The sequence below is a fragment of the Rhinolophus sinicus genome, linkage group LG03 (assembly GCF_036562045.2).
Source record: "Rhinolophus sinicus isolate RSC01 linkage group LG03, ASM3656204v1, whole genome shotgun sequence".
NCBI lineage: Eukaryota > Metazoa > Chordata > Mammalia > Chiroptera > Rhinolophidae > Rhinolophus > Rhinolophus sinicus.
The window spans coordinates 170,239,291-170,260,509 of record NC_133753.1 but is presented as its reverse complement, the minus strand read 5'-3'; the positions used below and the strand labels follow the sequence as shown (position 1 = coordinate 170,260,509).

The 21,219-nt window shown below is 37.9% G+C and overlaps 1 protein-coding gene across 1 annotated transcript in view; it reads right to left on the bottom strand.

Annotated features, from left to right (window-relative positions):
- The window catches only part of FGF10 (fibroblast growth factor 10), an 83,527-nt gene extending 79,239 nt beyond the window's left edge, over positions 1-4,288 (bottom strand). Inside the window, exon 1 of the mRNA XM_019736248.2 lies at positions 2,456-4,288. Coding sequence (XP_019591807.2) covers positions 2,456-2,828 — 373 coding nt within the window. The 5' untranslated portion in view covers positions 2,829-4,288. The remainder of the gene's footprint in view (positions 1-2,455) is intronic.
- Positions 4,289-21,219: the final 16,931 nt, after the last annotated feature.

Here is a 21,219-nt window from a genome sequence, read left to right as displayed (position 1 = left end):
ATGTTCTTTGAAAGTCTAAATTATTTATGGCTTGACATTATTTAACAGAATAAGACCCTCCCCCTTTTATTCTCAACCACTGATTAAGATTGTATTACTATGTAAGATATTGTAATTTTAACAAGAACTCTTAGTATACTTTATCATATGGAAGAGATATTAGTATATTTTGGATAATTAGGATGGAAATTTTCCACACTTGTATTTACGCAATAAAAGTTGTATACTTTTCTGTTTGTAGATAATTCTTACTGTAAAAATATAATCCAATGTGTACCCTGAAAATTATTTTGCTAAATCATTAATCACACAGTGACTATTATTTTAGAAAATAGTAATTTAAGTTGCATAAATAAACTAGTGTAGATTAGTCCTTGCTTCATATCCTAAAGACACTTGAAATATAGCAATAGCAAAATCAAATTAGTGTCAAAAAAAAAAAAAAAACGAATAAAGTTTGCACAAGGTTAACACTCTAAAATTTTATTATATTTCTTCCAGTTATCTCCATGAACTAAAACTACAAAGAATTTTAGTCCATGGGAATTATTTTTTTTAAACTCTCAGTTCACTTTCAGTCAGTATTTGGACAATTTCTTCCCCATCATCCTACCTGGATGATACCACAGCTATTTTGTTTTAGAAGTGTACAAAGATATTAAAGTTTTAATCAACCACGATAACATCTATACATAGTACCTAATTAATTCAGGTAACAATTGAAAAAATCTTGATCATAAATGACATTATTTCAGCCACTTTTAATGAATCAGAATGGAAAAAAGTATAGTTGATTGGTTGACACCTTAGATATGAAACATAAAATGAAATACATTAACATCCTTCTACAAATATTACTACTTGTAAATATATTGCTAATTTTAGTAAATGGAAGGAGCAGCTGAGAAGGAACAAAGTTAATGTTGAATGTGAGTCCCCAAATAAGAAAACTAAGTCTTAATTCTTGTCAATCTTTATTTAAAAGGAAAATGCTAAGTTCCGGTTAACTGTCTCTCTTAGTACCAGATACTTTCAGCGCCAAGGAATCTTGAAATGTATGACTCATGGATTTAAGTTAGTTGGCAAATGTATGTTTCAAATTCCCAAACTGACACAAAAAGATCCCTTTACAAGGTGACTTGAAAGTACCATTGAGGTAATGCTAAATGGTCATTAAAGATATTTAAATGTCATTGTCTACTATATTCAGTGTGCCATTACATAGCCTCAGGATCCTTTCAAATAGCAATCAATAGAGGATGAATAAGTCTCACCACTTGAAAGTAACTAGGAAAGGAAGCCAAAAGGGTAATCTGGCTTTGCTGGACAGATTTGAGGGGCACAATGTCCACTCCTCCTCTCCTGGTTCTCCCTCCTCTTCCCCAACCCATACCCCTGCAAGAAAGAAAGAAAGAAAAGTGCTAAAGAAGAACAGAAAGTGAGAGAGAAAGGAAAAAGAAATCCAGAAATCTGGGGTATAATTTGTACGGAGAAGAAAACCTCATCTTATGGGATAAACTATAGCCATGGAAACAGACTTATGACTTTTACTTTGAAAATAAAAGAATGACAATGAAATTTGTGTGAGGTCTGTGTGAATCCAGTCCCAGATGTTTACAATGCTGTAGTAGTATGGCTCTGCAATATGAGAGGTTTCAGAAGAAACCAGTACAACAGGACACCACAAAGCAGCGCATATGCTATTGACAACGCAGACATGAGCATCATGTTACCAAGAGAGAAGACAGGCAGAAGACAAATAGCAGCAGTGATGCCGGAAAAGCTAACTTCATGCACTGCAATCACTCAAGCCAAAATGAGGGACCACCCCCCCACCCCCAGCCCCGCACACACACACACACAAAAATTAAAACCAGAAAAATACTTTCACTCCTATCTAGAGAGGTGGTGGGGTAAAGGGGTAAGGGTAGTGAGCAAGTGGAATTGACATTTCTTTCTTAAATAAAGTTCCCATAAAGCCCCCATAATTGACAGCAGATAATTATTTTCAGCTTGAGGAAACTGTCCCCAAACTATTAATAAGATTGCTAGCGAAAAGAAACAAAATGCGTTTCCTTGAGACATTTCCAGAACAGAGGGAAAGGAGACCTTGGGATGAAGTAGGGAAGGGTGATGGAGACGGAGAGGGGCATCAATGCATTGCAACAACTCTTGGGCGCCCTGCGTGGTCAGGAGAGTGACAAGCCAGAGAGACAGGGCGGATAGGGTGGCAAGGAGTTGGGGGTGTAGAGGGAGGGGGCTGCGAGGAGGGGGTGCGGCAGCACAATGTATACACGGGACTGGGGGGTGATTTAGTGTGAAAGTATTCCACTTAATCATTTTACAGGGGTTGGGGACGTAAATATTTAGCTGGCCACATCTGGAACAGATTTTCCCCCCCTTGTGGGGTGGGGGTGGATAATTGGAAGGAGGGGAGCACACATTTGTTACTTACTGTACGGGCAGTTCTCCTTCTTGGTACCGCTGACCTTCCCGTTCTTCTCAATCTTGAGAAAGTACTTGGTGAAAGAGAATAGCTTTCTCCAGCGGACATCTCCTTGGAGGTGATTGTAGCTCCGCACATGCCTCCCCGCACTGGAAGGGAAGGAGAAGGAGGAGGAGGAGGACGACGACGACGACGACGACGACGACGACGAGGAGGAGGAGGAAGAAGAAGAGTTGGTGGCCTCTGGTGACACCATGTCCTGACCAAGGGCTTGGCAGGTGACAGGGACAGAAGACACCAAGAACAGCAACAAGAAGCAGCAGCAGCAGCCCGGCAGGTGGGGAAAGGCTGAGGCACAATGTGTCAGTATCCATTTCCACATTGTACTGAAACTCTCGGCACTGGAAATTGTCTTATCAGAAGGAACATACTGGAAGGGTAAGACCTGGTGCGAGGCAAGGAGACAGCTGGAGGTGGTGGCCGCTGGTTAGCTCCCTCTGGGTGCGGATCTGGCCAGAAGTGAATGCACCAACATCCATAACTCCTCGGAAGGGCCGGCTGCCTCTCCTCGCTCCGTTCTCGGATCTGCTACCCTGAGCTTCTCAAGTCTCCCAGTGAATCGTGGACGTGGGTGGCCGCAGTAGCAGGAGTTGTTTGGTGGAGGTGGTGGGGTTGGTCACCAGCGATCTTCACTGCCCCAGGAGTTACTTTGTTCTCTTCTTCACCCCTTTCTTCACCATGTTAGATGTAAAAGAAAAAAAAAAAAGGTCTGAGAAACAGATGACAGCACGGTGAACAAAACCCAAAGGGGTTGGGGTGGGAGACTGCGGGAGAGATCTGCGCCCGTCTGTGGTTGGCACCTTCTGCTACCCAGTTCTAAAAGTGCGTCCCTTTGGAGTTGTCAGCACTGGAGGCAGCTGCCGGCTCGAGCGCTGTTTTCTTCTCTCTCTTGCTTTCTCTTTTTGGTGGTGCCTGTTGATTTGAAGCCTGCAGAAAGTCACTTCTTGTTTGGGGGGATGGCGGTTGGTGTTTTGTTTGGCCCTATTTCCCTCCCCCCACCCTCCTTTCCTTTGGAAAGCCCGCTTGTAAACAGGTTGAAGCCTGGAGTCTAAATGTCAGTGATTCTAAGCCAGAGGTGGGCTCTGCCTCTGCTGGTCAAACCTCATTTGCAGGGGTGGAGAAGCGGGGGGAGGGGGTCAAACTGCGGTGGGACATCTGAAACCCTGGGCTGCTGGGAACGCCAGGGAGAGGGAGGAGGGAGGGGGCCGAGAGTGGGGAGAGCAGGGGAGCGAGGAGAAGAGAGCGCGATGCTCTGTGTGGAGCTGGGGGGCTGCTGATCCCTTCTTGCGCCACGGCACCGCAACCTCCGCCCTGCTGAGCTCCAGCTCCGGCTAATTGCTGCAAAAGCGTCCCTGTGCTCGCTGCTGCGCAGGCCACCGGCGAGATCTGTATCCTCAGGCTTTCTGAATTTTGCTGTCTTCCAGCCTGAACCAATCCCCTCTGGGGAGCCCCTTTCTCACTTGTTTTCCAGCGTAGGATTTTTTTTTTTTTTCTTTTGGCAGTGAAGTACTTGAGAGCCACCTGGAGCCTGGTGCTTAGCTGACTTTTTTTCTTCCCTCTTGCTCCCAGAAGGAGGGGAGAGCTGGGGGAGAAAGCAGAAGATGCTGAGGATAAACCCTCCAAACCAGAAGATTATAAACTGGTCCGAGCGAGCACACACAAAAAAGGGAGACGTAATTAGCTTTCTTTCCTCCTCTTCTGCCAGCTTCCAAGGAGGTCTGTGCTTTAATGAATCACTGATTTCTCCCTTCCGTTGCTGAAGTAAAAAGTTCACACTTTGGCCCTCTCTGCCTTTTAAGCTCAGGGAGATTTATTGTCACCCTTAAAAGTTGCCTCTCTGGGCGCAAATGAAATCGGGGACCCAACGACGGATTTCTAATTGCTAACATGAGTCGTTTACGGAATCACGCGTGCACTTCAAAGCGAACGCACTTTTTGAGATTGCAAAGATTTAACCACACAATTTGGCTAATATTCTGCTGTTTTATTTTCTCTGTAATTTCCTTTGCACTTTCCCATAAAGGGGCATTTTCTTTTTTCTATCTTCAAATTTAACGTTTAAAGGGCTCTATTTTACAATATAACTGCACTACCCGTCTCCCTTTCATACGCACCACCTTTCAACACCCTCCTCGCTAACAGAAACTTGCATGAAACCCAGGTATAGACAGAACCAAGTCACTAGCTGGGTAGCCTTTGCCAAGAATTAAGAGGCGCAAAGAAGAAATACTGTGATAATCCGTTCCAATCTGAGTAAGAGTTCCCACGGGAGCACTTCTTTAAGAATTAATTTAAAGTAGGGAAATCTTGCCTGGAAGGAGTGCCTAAAGATGTATTGGTGTAAAATATTTATGTTCTGCGAAGTGGTTGGACACTTGTGTTATGTTTAAACATACGCAATTGCCAATATTTTATGGTTTTCACCTTCAAAAGTGGCAATTTCACACGATTCAACCCAATATTTAGGCTGCTATTCTAAGAAGGAGAATGATTTCAAGGTGAACTTGGGAGTTTGACCTCTACAACTGTAATTTGGGAGGAACTAATCACAAGAGCTGTGTGTATACAACAAGCAAGAATCCCTATAATGTGCTTTTGGCCTCAGTCTTCATTGTGAACAGGCGAAAATACAAAGACATTAAAAATCTAACTTTTGAGATGGGCATCAGGAATGATTGCCCAATTATGTTGTTTAGTGACCTGAAAAATGACTTTACATGCTTCTCATATATTTTCCTCTGCATTCAGAGCCTTTGAGATAGAACCATTTAATACTAGAATCAGGGATTTTAATTGCATTATTTATAACTCATTGCAATGCTTATTCTGAAGATTTCAACAATGTGGTGAACATCCATCACATTTAAAAATTTTAAATATAATTAGCTCTGATTTCTGTAGCCATTAATTGGAGAGCTAAGCAAATAAAGAGCATACGTCAAACAAATGTTGCTTTTTCATTACAGCATGGGTGTTTAAAAATGAACTCACAGTACTAATTTCAATTTTCTAGTTCACAGTTTTATACTTGAGATGACAAATGCCTAAAAGAGAGTATAGTGTTTCTAAGGGACTAGAGTTTCAGCCCAGTTGTTCAGCAGAATCCAAATGTTTGAATTGACAACTAATTAAAACTACATGTTTTTTAAAAATTATGTTTGATGAAACCATACAATAAAAATTCTGTCGTGAAAAATTACAAAACACAGGAAGTTATTATGTTGAGGTTTCTCTACACTGGGCATCAACACCATTGATGCCAGATTGAGATCCTTTTATTTTTTTCTTAACTCATAAGAGACTCCACCCGCACCCCAAAGGAAGTCTCCTCTCTCTCTCTCTCTCTCTCTCTCTCTCTCTCTCTCTCTCTCTCTCTCACACACAGCCTACCAACTTTCTGCTTCAGTGGAAAAAACTATTCAGATCTTTAAGTTTTCTGTTTATTCTGTCTGAAATGGGAAAAAAACACATCTTCAAAAGTTCCATATTAAAATCTGTTTGCAGCAGGTGCAGTGTTTAAAAGTTCTAGAGCCCTTTCTCTGCTTTTCTGTACAGCGTGATGACAGGAAGGGCATTTACAAAACAGCCCAAAGGAAAAGCTGACATAGCTTTTTAGATTATATCTCATTCTTCTTTTTCTTTTCTGCACAGCCTTTCTTTTATAGCGCAGTTGAATCCCTAAATACTTCACTGCTTTGCATTGTTAGGTCACCTCTTAGGTTAGCCCGAGAAAGCCTGAGAAAAGTTCCACAGGAAAGATGCACTATTTAACGGAATTCAATCTCTCCCAATAGATTTGAATCACTAACATAAATGTATGAATGTAGATTATATCTCTGTAATGAGGCCTGAATCATTCTCAGTTACTTCAAAGGACTGAAATTCTACCTTCCTTTTTTAGCAGCAATAATCAGGTCTTAATGGGTTCCTTTATTAATTGTTTCTCTGCAGCGATTGAAAAGGACAGTACAAGCTTCAGATTAGAGTAGTACCTACTAATTCTAAAAGGCTGTTTTTTCTCCTTTTTTCTAACGTCTAGAAGGCATGCTTTATTTATTTCTATGCTCTAAACAGATCCAGTAATATTAGGCTAAATCTTGATGGGGGGGATAGGTGTGGCCTTTTGTTTAATATGATGTTTTGAGAAATTATTGAGGCTTTTAAAAGCAAGATCATGGCAGCAGGCATTGAAGAATCGTAAAATGTGGCTATTTAACCTCAGAAAAGCATTTGCATATGTATTTCCAGTTCCTTCGGTAGCGATTCGGTTTGAAGCAGTTTACATTTTAAGTACGTTATTTCCTATATTCTTTATGCTACTGGGCACTCTCTGTGGTTCAGTTACAAGATGTGTGTTCTATTATGTAGGATGTTATTGGCAGTGTCAATAAGCTGCTTCAAATAATAGCTAAGTCAGGTCAAAAGTCAGCCAGGCTGTTCTACCAAGTGGACATGGGCAGGCCTCATTTTTGAAATCTGCACTGCAGCACTTATGAGTATGTCAGTCTGAGTGTGCAGCCCATTATCCTTTTTGGATACAGAAGATGCCAGTTTTAAGGCATTGTCGGGGCTTGTGGTCTTCCCAGGATGCAGCTAGAGGTGATGCTTACAGCCCATGACATTGCGGCAAATAAAACGGTGATATCTTACTATATAACAAGGGGTTACAAGTGAAAGGAAAAGAGGTCTTACCTCACAGAGAGAGGAGTGCAATACTTCATAGCCAGTGGGAATCTTAGCAATAATTCAATCCGGCTCATTCATTTTGTAGACCAACGAGCTGATGCCCAAGTCACTCAATGGTGGAACAGAGTTTAGAACTCAGGTGCTAGACTATAAAGGCTGTTGTCCTAATTTTTTTTTTTTTTAATGCCTGTTCTGTCTGTTTTCTCTCTTCTCCCTCCCTGCTCCTCTTCTTAGCCTTGACCACTCTTTAGATGCCAGCGTGGATGTGATAAAAAGAGTTAGAAGTCTTTACTTACGGAAAACAAATATATCTTTGCTATAATAAACTAGGCATAGAAAAGTAATAAAATAGTTTAGTGTTGCATTATTAAGCACCAGTTGATTCGCCAAATAAATATTAATACATATTTGGCAAAGGGGGCTATTTTAGCAAAGCTTGTGAAATGAACACAATTAGAAAGCAGTGCATAACACACTTTTTCAGAATATTCAAGGATTTTTTTCTATATAATTTGAATTTATAAATTTCTACAGAAAATGTATGGCATCTTCTAGCAAAGTAGATTCATAATTTGATTCTGCTTTCTATATTCTAATATTAAACTTTCATAAAGCAGTGTAATAGTTAAAAGCATAGGTAGTGGCTTAAATTTTGTTTTTCAAAGTTTGAAACTAAGGTAAATTTTCTATTCCCTAGCATTCAAACAGTTTTAATGATCTATTATTGAGAAGGAAAAATGGCTAAGATGTTGAAAACGGTCATCCGATGGGGAAAAAAAATTCTGTGTAAGAATGTTAAAATCATACAAGAAATCACCAAAAATTCCTGGAAACTGAGCTCTGCATCTTGGCACCAAACACAACAAACAAATTTCCACAAAGCTGCTGTTTGTCTCCTCCCAACTGATGGTAAACAGAACCTTCCTTTAACAAAGTTGTGAAGTTTTTTGAAGGGTTCTGTTTGTTTTCTGTGTTCCCAGCTGTCCCTTGGTAGAGCTGTGCCTCCTTACTCTTCAAGCCCTCTAGGTTTCTCAGTCCTGTATCCAAGATCAAACTTTTAAACATTCTGTCAGTCACAATATTTATGTTTGTGATTTAATGGGCAGGTCATAATGTTTTCTTTAAAGTAACAGTGTCTTACAACAACAGGCATTTATAGTGTGTTCATTTCTAAATCTATTCACTTAAGTGTTTTTTATTCAACTAATGTTTATTGATACCTATTATGTGCCAGCTAGGCAGTGTGCATGGTGCACGATTTTACTAATAAATAAGACAGAGCAACTTACCTTGTAAAGAGCATGAATGAATAAGTGAATGAGTAATTTTATATACTTTATTATTAATGATGGACAAAATAGGGTTATCTTAAGACTCAAAAAGCAAATGGAGAGATTTGGGAGCCCCTGAAATTTTTTTCTGGTTATCCTACTCTATAAAATGAGCTGAAAGAAACTGACTTCTATTCTTGGGCTTCCTAAATGATCAAGACTAGATCTTTTCCTTTTTTGTGTCCCTGGATCAATCCCTCACAGTTGTCGTGCAATCTGGGGACTTTGGCTGTGTCCTTTCTGCCAACTCAACCTGACCTACTCTTCTTTCTTTCTGCTCTCAGACTCCTGGATGCACGTTATATGCTTTCTAGCTTATTATTTTAATTGCTTCCCAATGATTTTCCTAATCCATCGGCTCTCCCCTGTGCCTCCTGTTAAAACGTACATATGATTAAATATAATTCGACCTGAGACCCATTTTCCCTACTTGACAAATTTTGCCACTGTTGAATAGACTTTGACAAAGATTTATTATCTACAAATTACTATTAACAGAAATATTATTGTGTTTGGGGAATGCAATATTTGTGGTAATGGTTTTTCTTGGATTGGTCCCCAGATCCAGTTTTTGCCCTTCTCTGTTCAGCTCTGTGGTGACATCTCTACGTCACCAGTGTCCCTTGGACAGATGACTTGCAGTTGGTTTTGTCAGTGGAAAAATGGAAGCTTCAGAAGATCAGAGCACAGAAGGAGAGAGAATTCTGAGTACTCCTTCCTGGCCTTCTCCTCTTTGTTTCAGTGTCCGTTTTCTGGCAGTGGCTGTCTATCTCCAGATCAACACTTCCCACTGGAGTCCCTGCAATAATAAATCCTCCCCTGGCCCCTTAAGCTCAAGGAGTGGTAACAGTACCTCTCTATTGCTGATTAGCTCAGCATCCCTTCCTTATTTGTTCCTTTCACTTATCTACACCTCTGTAACTGGTAACTTTGTTCAAGTCTCTTCATCTGAATCAATCCGGGTAAATTCTGTGTCCTAGTCAGGACACCCACTACAGTATACCTCTTCCGTAGTAAGTAACCAGTGCAAAATAGTATGGATTCTGTATGTATGCAAGAGAACAGAGAAGAGTTATTGAATAAAAGTCTAGTGCTTGCTTAATGTGCTATATTCCTTGTGCTATACAAAGAGAATGACACATGGCATTTGCCCTCAAAAGTATATAATCTAGTATTGAGTTTTGATTGATTATTGCAGAGGGGTTTTTTTATTTGGTGAATGATTTTGAGGTCGAAAATCAAAAAGTAAAACATTGTCACTGCTAAATGTGCAATACTTTTACCTGATAAATTCAGAAAAAATTTTAGTAAAGTAGAAATATGTTCATAAATGATATATATTGGTCGAAAGCTGTAGTAAAAGCTCTATATTAAAATTAGTTTTCTTTTCAGTTTACTATGAAAAATTTAAATGTTTCTCAATATAAATCCTTACTAATCTTTAAAATCATTAATTTTTGTGAGTAAATTTGTTATATTTGACCTTTGTTTATGGCTTAGTATAAAAAAGAGGGAAGTTAATAATGTTATTTTCTAGCCTACTTCATTGGTTTTCATCTAAGGACAATTCTTTAAAAATGGAGATGCAGACAGCCTTGAATTAGGCATAAAAGCTGGGTATAGTACCAAAACTGCTAAGATGAAACACATATAGAGATAATTTTGTGGCTTGATTACTGTCTAGACAATTCCACAGATTTCATAGACAAATAACTTCTTACAGAAATCAATATGGCCTAGATTTATGGAGTTCAAATCTCAAGTCTTTCTCTTTTATCCTCTCACCTCATCACCCCAAACAATGATAAAGTTTTGGAAAATAATTTAACTTCCTTAGTCCTACTGCCCTTACTTTATAGTTGGAAATAAAACATAAAAAATAAATTTTAAAAAAGTGTGTGTGGGGGGGGGTGGGGGAAGGCCTTGGAAGGTGAAGCAGGCTGCCCAGGATGACAGGGCTTATAGAGGTGACCTACTATGTATGCATTAAGCTAGCAAATCACAGGAATTTCAGCATTCACATGCTTAAAGGATGCAATATGTTTGCAAATACAACAGTGGCCCCTGTGAGGCTGTGGAACAGGAAGGGAGAAAGGGAACATGTCAGAATCTCTGGTGCCTTTAGCAAGCTGTTTGGAAAATTCTCAGGGTTTGTTTCAACATATGCCTTTAGAAGAGCATGCCCTTGTGTTTGAGAACGTATTAGGCTCTCCCTGAATTAGTAGAGCATAGCAATAAATCACTATAATCCTAGCTAAGGGATGAGACTGCTGTCAGGATAACAGTTCAAAGATAACATTATTTTAAAATTAACTTCTGCTCAAGAGTCAGTAGTGACTCCTTCTTGTCAATACCATTCTGGCTTTTACATTCTTATTTCAGTTATCAGTGGCGGTTTGGGTATTTTGGTTTCAATATATTAGAATTTTATAGGTAGAGTAAGAAAGGACTTAAAAATGTTTCATTGACTGACTTATGAGAAAGGAATACTGTCTTGCCTTTAACCAAGTCACAATCATTTGTGGGTGGGATTAGGGTATATTATTCCTACTTTATAGCACAAGATAGCAACATTTTCTGGAAGATAGCATGCTCACTACTATGCCACCAATGCCAGCTAACATTTTCTGGATTTATTTATTTAGCTATTATTGTTTTTACTGTTTTATCTATATTTGGTGTCATTAAAAATAGGGAAATACATATGAGAAATATTTAAATCTCATATTTTCTACAATTAGAAACTTAATTGTGGGAAATTACCTTACTTCTCTCATTCCTGTCATAAAACACACACACACACACACGCACACACACACACACACACACACACCTTCAAGCACTTTGGTCAGTGTTGCTCAAGCAGTAGTTTGCCATAATCAGAAGTGTCTGGACGCTGATGGTAACCACTTTGAGCACCTCTTGTGATTGCAGAAGTCAAACGTGACTTGTATTCATCTTTTGTTATTGGTATATATTAATGCAGTTCTTTTCCTTTCTTAAAATGTGTATACATTTTTTTGGCACCCTCTCTATGTTGAAGTCCAGGAATGTCAAGTAACCTGACCAAATGTCAGAGCCAGGACTTATTTTCATCTTTTGACACAATCCTGTGGATAGAAAAGCATTGGGTACTCAAAGTGAGTACTTTGAAGTTCAGAAATGCCAATTGGGAAAGTCTGGAAGTATCTGAGTTGAAAGGCTATATATAAGGATAAAGACAGTGGTACTTTTCATTTATGCCTTTTTCTCTTTCAGGTGCCTGATTTTATTATTTCTCCAGAAAGTTCTGGGTTCTGAAAATGTACTCAAATAAAAGCATGTTCTCTGCTTCTTTATTCCTTTCCTAAATGCAGACATTTGTTCTGCAAAACTGCGTCTTCTGCTTGATTATTGATACTTCAACAGTAACAGTAAAGAGAGCCTTTTTTTTTCTAACTTGGGGGCTGTACTCTGTGTCAAGTTACCCTTTTCTTTCTTTCCCTTGGGGCGGAGACCTGACTCCTGAGCTAGTTTTGTGCCAAGATAAAAAATAATTTGGTTATTTTGCTTAGAAACCGAAGACTGCATGGCTGCACATAGGTTCTACATAATTAGTTGGGGAAAAAACTTTTCAAACTACTTGAGAACATTTCCAGTCAGCTTTTGGAGCTTCCTTCGTGAGAATTCTTAACACAATATCCCAATTTGACCACTAAAACCCTGAGGCATGATGCCAAGTCATTAAAAAAAAAAAAATGAGGGCCGAAAGGAAAAAGAAATTCCTATTTAGTCATTGCTTAAAGAGTTAGAATTTAGGCAGCAAATTTTGCTGCCATTTTCAACTCTGTCTTAATATTTTGAGATTGTCAGTTGATTTTGTTAATGTATTTTTAAATTAAGTAAACTTTTAAATTAGAAAACACACAGTAAACCTAAGAACAGAATCTCCATTATCAAAGTCCAAAATAAAATTGTAGTGAGGTTAAAAAATAATGATAACTAACAAAGCCGGGTGTGGGGGGGGGGCGGGGAAGTGACTAGTTTATCTTTTGGTAAATAAGCAAGGCAAATGAAATACAGACAGCAAGGAAGCCACATATTTGGTAAAGATAGAAACCTCAGATTTTTTTTTTTAATAAAGCAACTTCCAGATTTAGCAATATAAAGTATAATTAGTTTTAGTACTTAGGAACGTTTTATTGATAAACACTACCCTTTTAGGCCTACTGAAAATACACAAGGCTATATCCACATGACAGTAGATAAATGTTTCAGGAAGAAATTAATTGTTGTATAAAGTTTTGGGAGCCAGTTTCATTTACATCATTTTTTGTCTTAAAAATATTTGCTTCTGTCATTTGAAGGGAATTCTTTTTTTCCTGTTGAATTCTCTTTAGTACCAAGTAAATTTTCCAAAGCCATTCCACTGACTGTTAGGGAAAATTGGAAATTTGTGGCCAACTTTATGTTGGTGAAGGGAAAAGAGAAAGCTCTGTATGCCCCAACTTCCATCAGGAAAGGGTAGAAGCTGAAAGTAAATTATAGTTGAGAGAGGATGAGGGGGAGGTAAAATATTTTGTCACATAGGCTTCTTCCTACTAAGGCCCAGTGAAGACAGGAAGGAGAGAGCAGCTCTGCTGACTTGCAAATGGAGGGGGCTCTGATGAGAGATCCCTGACTTTCATCAAAGCAGCTGTAAGACTAAGGGCCTGAACCCACTTCCTCTTTAGTGGGGAGAATTGGATGAGGAACTTCTCTCAATCCTAAGCGTGTATGAGGTTCCTGTGGAAGGGGCTAGAAGCCTAGGTACGAAGAGGACAGAAGAGAATGGTTGCCCTCTTGAGTACATTTTCCCAAAGTGACATCATCATTAAGACCACTTACATAAATCACTTTATTTTCAGCGCTATTGTATGGCTACTATTAAAGTGAGTGAAAATAACATGCTTTTGTTTTAGAAGGAAGAGAATCCTCAACCAGTAGATTTTTCAAGACTTTTCATTTTAAAAGGTTTTAAAATTTATAGAATGTGAAGGTAATGTGTTTTAGATTGAGCAGTATTTTGAAACTCTAATCAGTCTTTGCCTCAGCAGGCGGTGCGTGTGCTATGTACTATTGAATATTATTTTGGGTTAATTTTCTGATGAAAGTGTATTTCCTGGAACTGTTTCTTATAGGAAAATATACAATTTCTCAGCCTTCTCTTTTGAGACTTTCATATTACTGGAGAATACTGAGTCTATTCCAGGATGCCAGTGCGATGCAGAATGACAAAAGCTTGGTGACTCGTGTTTGAATTATCTCCACTAATAGTATGTCTACCATGTTCATGGAGGGAGGAAAGAATAATTTAAAATATTTGTCAGGCTTATACAGTTTGTGAGTATTACATTTTCAAGTGAATAGAAAAAGAGGGAAGAGCATTAAACTTGGAAGTTAGGAAATCTAGGTTAGATTTCTGGTTCTAACACACTAATAATTGTGTGGCCTAGGGCTAATATTTAGGCAAAAATATAGATACCTTTGGTTCTAAAATATTCCAACTATGAGACCCAGAATAATGAAAGATGTACTTTACCAGCATTGTACTATGGCAGTAGTAGAAATAGATGGTACTTAGCATTGAAAGTCTGTTCTTATCACTTGAATTATTTCATGGGATAATTGTAGATTCGTGGAAGGTGGAACTGAAAGGTCCATCTAATACCAAACTCTATTTTCAGTTTTTCCCCCTACAGTTGCAACTCTGGCAACTATAGTCCATAAAGAGAAAATCCCTTGCTCAGGATTACGCAGCTAATTAGTTACAGACCCTATAGAAGCCATGTGCACAATTTTCCAATATTGTTTTCCATTATACCAATCTTTTGCAGCAAACAGAATGTAAAATTGTTGTTGTTTTAAAAAGATAGTAAGTAATAGAGTGAGAAATATAGTGAGTAAATGCAAATGTAGATAAAGGAAACTCCGACTAAATGGATTTTTAAAAATCTTATACAAGTTTCTATGAAAACTTTGGCATAAATCTGGGTATTTTAGACTGGGAAGAGGTTGGAAGTCAAGTCTACAGTACTTGGTTTAAGATAAGAAATCAAGAGACAGTCTTCGGGCCGGCCCGGTGGCTCAGGCGGTTAGAGCTCCATGCTCCTAACTCCGAAGGCTGCCAGTTCGATTCCCACATGGGCCAGTGGGCTCTGAACCACAAGGTTGCCAGTTCAACTCCCGCAAGGGATGGTGGGCTGTGCCCCCTGCAACTAGAAAACGGCAACTAGAAAACGGCAACTAGAAAACGGCAACTAGAAAACGGCAACTAGAAAACGGCACCTAGAAATCGGCAACCGGACCTGGAGCTGAGCTGCGCCCTCCACAACTAAGACTGAAAGGACAACAACTTGAAGCTGAATGGCACCCTCGGCAACTAAGATTGAAAGGACAACAATTTGACTTGGGAAAAAAAAAAAAGGCCTGGAAGTACACACTGTTTCCCAATAAAGTCCTGTTCTACTTCCCCAATAAAATCTTTAAAAAAAAAAAAAAAAAAAGAGACAGTCTTGATGGAATGAGACCACTCTGTTTGATTATTTATATTTGTAATATTGAGCATCCTCAATGACACTGGAATAATGGGCTGTTGGAAATTCTACTCCAATAGGAATTAACTGACAAGGAATTATCAAAAAACTGCATGAATAAACAGAAAAACAATACCTTTCAACCAAGTAATTTGTAGGAATTTATCCCAAGAAAATAATCTTTGGCTTTACTTTCTTCTGGGTGGAAAAGTGACTTAATTTTAAATAGCAATCTCACTCGAAAACTAACTGGACTTCTCCATGCCCATTTTGGACCTGTCTTCTTGTAGGAACACATTTTAAACAAAGAATGTTGCTTTTATCATCACCTAGTGCTTCTTATTTTTAATACACTTTCTTTGCTATTTTTTTTCTAGAAAACTTACCATAGACTTTTTAGAAAATCTTAGTCTAATAGCTTCCCTTTGTCCATATACTTTCTCAGTGTGGTTATATATTACTCTATATACTTCTAGAAAGCTCTCCTTGTTTCTTAAAGTTCGTGCTTAGGGTGTTCATACCTAGAATTCTTAACCAATACAAATCTCATTCCCTTTTAAGGGGCTCTGCAGTTAGATGGAATTAAAACTGATTTCACTTTGTAAATTTCCCAATCCTGTTTTTGTAAAATTAGTAATTAATTTTAACAATACCACATTGCAAAATCCTGGGGCCCATCATTCCTGTGTTAGTATATGTGAAAACTGTCTCTTGGTATTTTGCAATGCAGAGGTTTATGTAGCATGCACTATTGGCTGTCTATCCAAGAACTATTACCAGCCTATTGCTTTGTGACATTGTCTCTAATTTATTCAGTAAACCCACCCTCCTGGCCATATACCTCCCTGAGACAAAGTAATATACCATTGTCTTTACTGGTGACTGGTTTTAGGATGGGCATGTGACATAGTACTGGCATAGGGGAAGGCTTGTGGCAACTTTACTAATAAAGATGACTCTTTTCTTATGCCAGCCATTGTCATATGCAGATGTGGTCACTGAAACTGTGGCAGTTTTTGTTTATGAAGGGAGGAATAAACTATAGTGAGCAGCCATGTGGGATGACTGAAACTTTGATGGAAAAACACAGGCTTTCTTTCTTTCTTTTTTTTTTTAAGTTGAGATGTCTGTTACATTGTTTTGTACACCTGAAACAAATAAAACACAGGCTTTCTGATCTGACATACCAGAATGCCTAGTGATGACCTTGACCATTGGAAACTGAGGAACAATACCGGAAAGTGGAAAACCAGAAAATGGGAGCCCCAAATTCTCTATGCAAGCTTTACAACATTATCTGGCTAGCCACTGGGACATGAATACGTGAAACACACACTAGTTAAGATAAAATAACTGAGCTACTGAAGGATTTGCACATTGAATCCAGTCAAATTAAAGCCAGAGGAATATAACAGAATACACAGCATATCATTCACAATGTCTAGTATATAAACCAAATTCACTCAACATATGAAGAATCGGGAAAATGTGACCCTTTCTCAAGATTAAGGACAATCATCAAATACCAATAGTACGTGTGTAATTGTGTCCCAAAAGGTAAAAGAGAGAAAATATGGCAAGAAGAAGAAGGAGGAGGAAGAGAAGGAGAATAAAAGTGGCCAAAATTGTGAAAGACACAAATTTATAGATTCACAAAAGCTCAGTAACTCCCAAACTTATATGAATAATAGCCCTATATCTCTTAAGTAAATAGAATTATTATAAAAAATTTTCACAACAATGTAAAGTACAGGCACAGATGGTTCCACTGGTGAATTCTAAGAAACACTAATAAAGAAATAATTTCAATGTTACACTAAACATTTTATGGAAAAGAGGATTGTAGATTGCTCCCAAATCGTTTTATGAGACTAATAGAATGTCTGAGTAAGGCATTGAAAAAACAAAACAAAACCAAAAAAAAAACCTAAAGACCATGTCCCTTGTGAATATAGACACAAAAATAACTAGCAAAATGTTAGCATAACAAAATATTAGCATAAAAAGTATATTCTTGACCAAGCAAGGTTTATGTTAGAAATGCCCATTTGTTTTAACATTTAAAATAAATCTATAAATCACTATATAAATGGAATAAAGGAGAAAAATAATATGATCATTGCAATAAATATAGAGAAAGCATTTAAGAAAATTTGGCACCCATTTATGATCAATATTAAAGCACTCTTCAAGAACAAAATTGGAGGATTTAAAGATGTACTATAATGCTGCGTAATCAAGACGGCATGGGACAGATGAAAAATTGACAGTGAAGTAAAACGGAAATCTAAGAAATAGATCCATACTTTATTGGTGATTTGTTTTTCAACAAAGTTACCTAAGCAATATGGCGGTAATGGAAAATATTTTCAACAAATTATGTTGCAATAACTGGGTATCCAGATTAAAAAATAAAAAGTAACTTTATTGGGATTGAGGGTCTTGAGTCCAGCATGCAAGCAGGTTAGAAGTCACCACTCCATTCTAGCAAGTTAAAAGCTGAACAAATTGAAAACTCAACACCTCTTCTTAGAGAATTGAGGTCACAGGTCAAACTACTACCTCAAATATTGGAGAGACAGCAAGAAGATACAGAGACTCACAGTTTACCAGAAACTTACCAGAGCAGAAATACATGAGCAAAAATATCCATAGGAAACAGTACCAGGGTAGAGAAATATGAATTTTAATTGTCAAATTGCAGAAAGTTCAGTACAGAAAATTAGGAGAGTTAAAAACTCCGTGGGGACCCAGTCATAGGGGGGCTCCAACACTTCTGTGAATTTTACTTGCAGGAGCCTCAATGAATACAGGTCCTCAATGAATACTGGGGGGAAAAATATCTCCTCATGTTTCTGCAGGGGGAGGGAAAAAAGAAACCATTTTGAAATATGCTAGAGCATTCTGGTCTTCTTAACGAAACCCTCCATCAGAAAAACATTCTAGCAGAGCCCAACCTACTAGGTTTTATCACAACCTAATCTAAACAGGGGAAAGGAAATATCCAGCTCAAGCTAGCTCTAGCATTCCATGCAGTGAAAGGGAAATACTCAAATATGGCTTCCTCTAGCTATCTTATCCCACCTAAGTACAGCAGAGTTCGGAACTAAGAAGGAATGGTGAAGCCAGCAGTCCAGTCAGGGACATATGCGCTGGGATAAAAAAATATGGTGAATGTTTAAATTCAATAATTTATTACAGAAAAGGACACATTGCTATTAATCCCCCTCAAAACACTCCCCTTGCTTCTAATACACCTATCCTATAGTTCTTGCCACTTTCTGAAGCAGTTCTGAAAATTCTCTTTTGTGAGTGTCTTTAGTTGTGCAGTCATGGCTGCCTCAATGTCCTGAATCAATTCAAAATGTTTTCCTTTCATGGTCATTTTGACTTTGGGGAAGAGCCAGAAGTCACATGGTGCCAGATCCAGTGAATGAGGTGGATGAGGATACACTGTAATATTTTTATTTGACAGAAATTGCCTTATACCAGAAGTGATGTGTGACATGGAGCCTTTCTGTTGTGATCAAAACATATGGTGAATGCTCTTGCTGAGTGCCATCCAACGGAAAGGTAGGGATCTTTAATATGGGAAGCGGAGCATGGAACCTTAGTAACAGTGTGTGACAAGTTTCAGCTTGTTTGGTAGTCAGTCGGGTGTGAGCTACGGTTGAGAAAAGGTGTGTTTTAAATAAATCATTCTCCATCATGACAATACCCCGTGTCACACATCACTTCTGGTATGGCAATTTCTGTCAAATAAAAATATTCTGGTGGGTCTGCATCCACCTTATTCACTGGATCTGGCACCATGTAACTTCTGGTTCTTCCCCAAAATGATTCAGGGCATTGAGGCAGCCAGGACAGTGCAACTCATAAAAGAGGACTTCCAGAACTGCTTCAGAAATTGGCAAGAATGTTGGGATCAGTATGTTCGAAGCACAGAGGAGTATTTTGAGGGGGATTAATAGCAATGTGTCTTGTACTGTAATTTTTTTTCTTTAAATATTCACCGTATTGTTTGATCACACCTCATATATATATGGGTTTATTTCTGGTTTCTCAATTCTATTCCATTGGTCTGTGTGTCTGTTTTTCTGCCAGCACCATGATGTTTTGATTATTGTCACTTTGTAGTATAAATTGAAGTCAGGGAGTGTGATACCTCCGGCCCTATTATTTTTTTCTCAGGATTGCTCTGGCAATTTGGGGTCTTTTGTGATTCCGTACAAATCTGATGATTTTTTTGTTATATTTCTTTAAAAAATGCCATTGGGATTTTGATGGGGATTGCATTAAATCTGTATATTGCTTTGGGTGATATGACCATTTTAATTATGTCAATTCTTCCAATCCATGAGCACAGAATATCTTTCCATTTCTTTGTGTTTTCTTCCATTTCTTTTAATAATGTCTTATTGTTTTCAGTGTATAGGTGCTTCATATCCATTGTTAAGTATATTCCTAGGTATTTTATTCTTTTTGTTGCAGTTGCAAAATGAATTGTTCATTTTCATTTCTTTTTTTGAATTTTCATTGTTAGTATACAGGAATACAATGGATTTTTGTACATTGATTGTGTATGCAGCAACTTTACTATATTTATTTATTGTTTCTAATAGTTTTTTTGGTGGCGTCTTTAGGGTTTTCTATATAAACAATCATGGCACCTGCATAAAGTGACAATTTGGCTTTTTCATTCCCAATTTGGGTGTCTTTTATTTCCTTCTCTTGCCTGATCACTCTGGCAAGGACTTCCAGTGCTATATTGAATAACAGTGGTGAGAGGAGGCATTCCTGTTTTGATCCTGATCATGGAGGAGAAGATTTCAATTTTTACCATTGAATATGATGTTAGCTGTGGGTTTGTTGTATACGGCCTCTGCTATGTTGAGGTACTTTCCTTCTATCCCCATTTTATTAACTGTTTTAATTATAAATTGATGTTGTATCTTGTTAAATGCTTTTTCTGCCTCTATCTATATGATCATATGATTTTTAGCCTATATTTTGTTTACCTGGTGTATCACATTAATTGATTTGCATATGCTGAACTATCCTTGTGCCCCTGGAATGAATCCTACTTGACTGTGATGTATAATCTTCTTAATGTATTATATTTGATTTGCTAGTATTTTGTTTAGGATTTTTGCATCTGTATTCATAGAGACATTGGTCTGTAGTTTCTTTTTCTGTGTTATTTTTACCAGGTTTTGGTATCAAGGTAATGTTGGCCTCATAAAATGAATTAGGAAGGCCTCTTCTTCAATTTTTTGGAAGAGTTTGAGAAGGATAGGTATTAAATCATCTTTTAAGGTTTGGTAGAACTCACTAGTGAACGCATCTGATCCTGGACTTTGGCTTTTTGAGAGGTTTTAGATGATTATTTCAATTTTCTTACTGTTGATCAGTCTATTTCGATTTTCCAGTTCTTCGTGATTCTGTGTTGGAAGGTTATATATTTCTATGAACTTGTCAATGTCTTTTAGGTTATTGAATTTGGTGGCACATAGTCTTTCGTAGTATTCTTGTATGATCCTTTGTATTTCTGTGGTATCCACTGTAACCTCTCCTCTTTCATTTCTGATTTTGTTTTGTTTTTTTGTGTATCTTTCCTGTTTTTCCTTAGTGAGTCTAGCTGGGGACAGCACTAAGATGTTTTTGTCTTGAGTAAATAGAGCAATTGAGTTAATATAGGAGATAGAAAAAGAGGGGAACATTGCTGGAGAAAAAGTGTCCTTGAGTAGGCAAGGAGGGAATGAGATCTATTATACAGATAGGAGAGAGATTGAGTGAGAGAGGAGAATGGGTAGATCATTTATGTTGGGAGGGAAGATATGGTACATTATACCGATCCGGCCAGTGGTAAATCTTTTTGAGGCAGTTTGTGAAGGTTCTTTTTGGATTGGTTCTATTTTCTCAGTGAAAGAGAAAGCAAAAACATCAACTGAATTTCTCTTTACCTTTTAAAATTACAAATCTACATACTCTTTGACCCAGAAGTCCCACTTTTCAGTATCTATGCTATAGAAATAAAACAGTGACATATAAGGACATACATACAAGATATTTTAGGGTAGCATTATTTACAGTAACAAAGAAAAAGAATTATCTTTAATGTTCACCATTCATAGGGAAATAA